We start from the raw sequence: 4,454 nt of genomic DNA, 5'->3' as shown, positions 1-4,454 counted from the left end.
ACCCTCTCTTCCTGGTGCCTGATAATCCAGATATAAAACTCTCAGTCCCTCTCCAGCACCAGTGTCTGCCTGTGTGCCGCCATGCTTCCCGCCATGATGATAATGGACTAAACCTCTGAATGCTTTCCTTTAAAGAGTTGCCATGGTCATGGCATCTCTTCACAGAAATAAAACCCTAGGACAGAGGCCCACCCACCCTGCCTCCAGCTGGGTTCTCCTCTGAGATCAGAGGAGCTGGGAGTTTCTGTGAAGACTGAGTAGGGGGCAGTTTCCGGTGACAGTCAACCTTCCAGGCTCTGAGACACAGGACCCCCTCCTCCATCAGAAGGATACTGGAGGATGAAGGGAGAGAGAGGGAGGAAGCAGGGGACTCCATTAGAGATAGAAGCCATCCCAGGCTCACACACCCCTCACGTGCAAAGTCTAGGCTGGTGACAGCCTGTCTCTGGAGATACATGGGATAAGAGGTCTGGCTGACCCTGGGACTTTGCTCCACTCCTGGCCTGAGCTGTCTGTGCACCTGTTCATCCAAGTGCCCATCATGGGACACTCAGCTGTGCTCCTCGCCGTGGCTCTGGCCATCCTCCTGGCCTGTGGGACTGGGGCTCCGGTCCAAAGGCAGCGCAAGTTACTCCTCGTATCCTTTGATGGCTTCCGCTGGAACTATGACCAAGACGTGGACACCCCTAACCTGGACGCCATGGCTCAAGAAGGGGTTAAAGCTCGATACATGACTCCTGCCTTTGTGACCATGACCAGCCCTTGCCACTTTACAATCGTCACTGGTGAGTGTCAGCCTCAGGACGGGGCTTGGGAATGGAAGGAGCCTGAGACGTCGGGTGGCAAGTGGGAGGCACCCTGGTCAAAAGTGAGAGGTCACTGCTTTGAGGAGCGGCCTCCAGTGGGATCCAGAGCCCAGACAAGGGCCCTTTAGGAGTCTTCTTTGGTGGCACCTGGTCAAGGGCTTGTTCCACAGCTGTCCCATGGGGGTGTGTTGTAGGACCTTCAGGTGACTGTGGGCTCCCAAAGTCTCTTCCCTGGGCTTGCTCCACACATGCCCTGCCCCTCTGCTCCCCTCTCAGGCAGATACATTGAGAACCATGGGGTTGTCCATAACATGTTCTACAACACCACCACCAAGGTGAGGTGGCCTTACCACACCACGCTCGGAATCCAGAGGTGGTGGGACAACGGCAGCATACCCATCTGGATCACAGCCCAGAGGCAGGTAAGATGGCCCTGCCCATGGGGAAACTGGGGCCATGACCAAGGGGGAGCCACAGCAGACTCACACATCCCTGCCTCCTGGCATAGAAGGTTGCTCAGTGAGCTCCTGACGACCATGCAGGCTCAGCTATGGTCTCAAGGGAGACCAGGACTGAGGGTGTAGCAGGGTTGGCAGAGGGCTTGCCCGGCATGCATGAAGCTCTGGGTTCTAGCCTCAGCCCTGCAGAAAGCCAGGTGTGGTGGGGCACACCTGCAGGAGGATCAGGAGTTCAAGGTCATCCTTGGCTACATAATGAGTCTGAGGCCAATCTGGGATATGCAAGACCCTATCGATGAAGGAAGGAGAGAAGGAGGAGGGAGAAAGGGAGGGGGAGAGAGGGAGGAGGGGAGGGAAGAGGGAGAGAAAGGCTGGGGAGGGAGGCAGGCCACACCCTTGGGCCCTTTGGCTCTGAAGAGGAGGATCACCTTCACACTGGGTAGCTAACTCAATAAGGAAGTGCTGAGCAAAGAGCCTTTATCTGGTTCTGAGTCCAACACTGGGCATTTGGACGCTAAAGATTGAACAGGTGGGTGCAGTGTGAGACCAGGAATCACCCCAATTTGCAACGCCCCAGGGGATTTTTCAAGTGAGGCTTCTAGTCAGTCAGGTCAAAGGGAGGATTTCCTGGAGGGCAGGAACAACACTCAGCCCACGGCCCATGTTTCCACTTCCACCTGAGTGAGAGACTCCAGTCATGTGGCACTTGGAGCTCCAGCTCCAGAACCAAAAAACCAAGTGAGAACTCAGCCTGCCCTGATGCTCCATCCAGAGGCGAGAATGAGGGAACCCGGCAGGAGCAACTGACAGGAACCACAGGCTTGTGAAAACAGGGGCTTGGAGACAGACAGAATGGGCAGCAAGGATTTATGGGATGGTGGATGAGCAAGTGGATGGGATGGGGTGGACAGAGGAGAAGACATTGAAGGAGGCCAGGAAACAGCTGAGCCTCGAGGAAGGATGCTGAAGGACATGGCACGTGGGGACATTTCCCATCCACAGTCTCAGTTCGTGCTCGAGGACACTGGGTGCTTGTCCCCTGGACGAATTGTCCCTTTCCCTGATCTGTGAAATAAGATCGACTTAGAAAACAAAAGGCCTCCAGGCAGTGGGCAAAGTGGATGAGGGGCCCAGAGAGAAGCCAGCAGCTCGTGGAGCTTATGTTACCTTATCCTGCAGGGCTTAAAAACTGGCTCCTTCTTCTACCCTGGCGGGAACGTCACCTACCAAGGAGAGGCCGTGACAATGAGCCGAAAGGAAGGCGTCTTCCACAATTACAAAAATGAGACGGAGTGGAGGGAAAATGTGGACACTGTGATGAAGTGGTTCACGGAGGAGGATGCGGCTCTGGTTACTCTCTACTTCGGGGAGCCAGACTCCACCGGCCACAAATACGGCCCTGAGTCCCAGGAGAGAAAGGATATGGTCAAACAGGTGGACAGGACTGTGGGCTATCTCCGGGACAGCATCACGCGCCACCGCCTCACGGACAGCCTTGACCTGATCATCACATCGGACCACGGCATGACAACAGTCCACCAGAAAGCCAGCGACCTAGTCGAGTTCCACAAATTCCCCAACTTCACCTTCCAGGACATCGAGTTCGAGCTGTTAGACTACGGGCCCAACGGGATGCTGATCCCCAAGGAAGGGATGCTGGAGAAGGTATACAGTGTCCTCAAGGATGCCCACCCCAGGCTGCATGTATACAAGAAGGAAGACTTCCCCAAGAGCTTCCACTACGCCAACAACTCCAGGATCACCTCCCTGCTCATGTACAGTGACCTCGGCTACGTCATCCACGGGGTCAGTGGACCGCTGCACGGCTTGTGGGTGGCACCCTGATTCTATCTACCCCCTAGTGGCTGTCAGTCACCCAAGGGACACACTCAGCACTGTGCAACAAGAGTGTGTGTCGTACATGTGTGTGCGCTTAGGGTAAAGTGTGGGGATCCCAGGCTCACGGGTCGGGGAGGGGAGACAGGAAATAGAGCCCACACCAGAGAGGGAATCCCATAAGCAGCACATTTGAGCATGCACCCTGAACCGTGAACTCAGGCTGACCTCTCTATCCCACTCAGTGTTGGTAGGGCCTCCATGTGGTCCAGTTATTCACTGAGGCTCCATCTCTGGGGTCTCAGAATTCAGAGGAGTCTAGAAGCTGTCTAACCAAACAATGTAAATTTTTCCTAAAGTCATCCACCCACACAGGTGCCAACCCACTGGGGAGCGGGGAAAGACTGAGAAGGAGGTGGTGGGGACAGTGTGGCCCTCACTAACGACCCGGAACCCTTGCCCCTCCCTGCAGAGAATAAATGTCCAGTTCAACAAGGGTGAGCATGGTTTCGACAACCAAGACATGGATATGAAGACCATCTTCCGTGCTGTGGGTCCCAGCTTCAAGTCAGGCCTGGAGGTGGAGCCCTTTGAGAGTGTCCACGTGTATGAGCTCATGTGCCAGCTGCTGGGCATTGTGCCAGAGCCCAACGATGGTCATCCTGGCACCCTGCAACCCATGCTCCAATCAGGTGAGGTGGGGACACCCCTCCTCTGGGGTCCATGCTGGCATGTACACACCTGGGAGCTTGCAAGCCTGCAACCAGGCCACTGCACACTCCCCAGTGGGGTTGTGGAGAGAGAAGCCTGTGGGCTCATGGGGACAACTGGGGCCCTTGGCCCCCCATAAGCCTGTGGATTTGAGATACAATCCTCCCTCTCCTTCTCTCACTGGGCCTCTGTCTTTCCTAGGGTCTGCTCTCCCACTCAGCGGTCAGCTCCACTTGATGATGGTGTTGATGGGGATCCTAATGGTTCTGGCCAATACATAATGCTCCACTCAGTCAAGTTCAGAGGCCCAGAAGGCAGAGGTGGTTCCTGCTTCTCAGCCTGAAGCCCCCTCCCCCGCAGGCCACCTCCCCCCTCCCAGCTCCCTGCCCTCCCCCTCCCCCACTTCACCCACTCCTACCTCCAGCCCAGCAGCCAGAATACAGCTTCTGGACTCCACCAAACTAGTGATGCCTGGCAGTCAGAGAACTACTCTTGAGGTCCCTTCCAGCACAGGCTTAGAGGATCCTGCCACAACCCTACTGCCTTCTAGATGCCTCCATCTAGAGTCACCACTCCTTCCTGCCACCATCCCGAGTTCCTGTGGAGGGGACCTCAAGCCTCACACTGAGCTGGTTTGAGGAGA

At 56.0% G+C, this 4,454-nt stretch overlaps 1 protein-coding gene across 1 annotated transcript; it reads left to right on the top strand.

Moving 5' to 3' along the window:
* The first annotated feature begins 541 nt into the window (after window positions 1–541).
* Enpp7 (ectonucleotide pyrophosphatase/phosphodiesterase 7) lies at window positions 542–4,092 on the top strand. Its single transcript, XM_052756168.1, has 5 exons — window positions 542–785; window positions 1,083–1,228; window positions 2,444–3,070; window positions 3,573–3,792; window positions 4,013–4,092. The coding sequence occupies exons 1-5, from the start codon at window positions 542–544 to the stop codon at window positions 4,090–4,092; spliced, it is 1,317 nt and encodes a 438-aa protein (XP_052612128.1).
* The last annotated feature ends 362 nt before the right edge of the window (window positions 4,093–4,454 follow it).

The sequence above is a fragment of the Peromyscus californicus genome, unplaced genomic scaffold, assembly GCF_007827085.1.
Source record: "Peromyscus californicus insignis strain IS unplaced genomic scaffold, ASM782708v3 Scaffold_3__1_contigs__length_106647218, whole genome shotgun sequence".
Classification (NCBI taxonomy): domain Eukaryota; kingdom Metazoa; phylum Chordata; class Mammalia; order Rodentia; family Cricetidae; genus Peromyscus; species Peromyscus californicus.
This window is presented reverse-complemented; position numbering and strand designations above follow the sequence as displayed.

Coding starts and splice junctions, on each gene's coding strand:
- Enpp7 (XM_052756168.1), top strand. CDS start 542: ATGGGACACTCAGCTGTGCTCCTCGCCGTGGCTCTGGCCATCCTCCTG. Junction 786..1,082: donor CCACTTTACAATCGTCACTG/GTGAGTGTCAGC, acceptor CTCCCCTCTCAG/GCAGATACATTGAGAACCAT. Junction 3,071..3,572: donor TCGGCTACGTCATCCACGGG/GTCAGTGGACCG, acceptor CCCTCCCTGCAG/AGAATAAATGTCCAGTTCAA.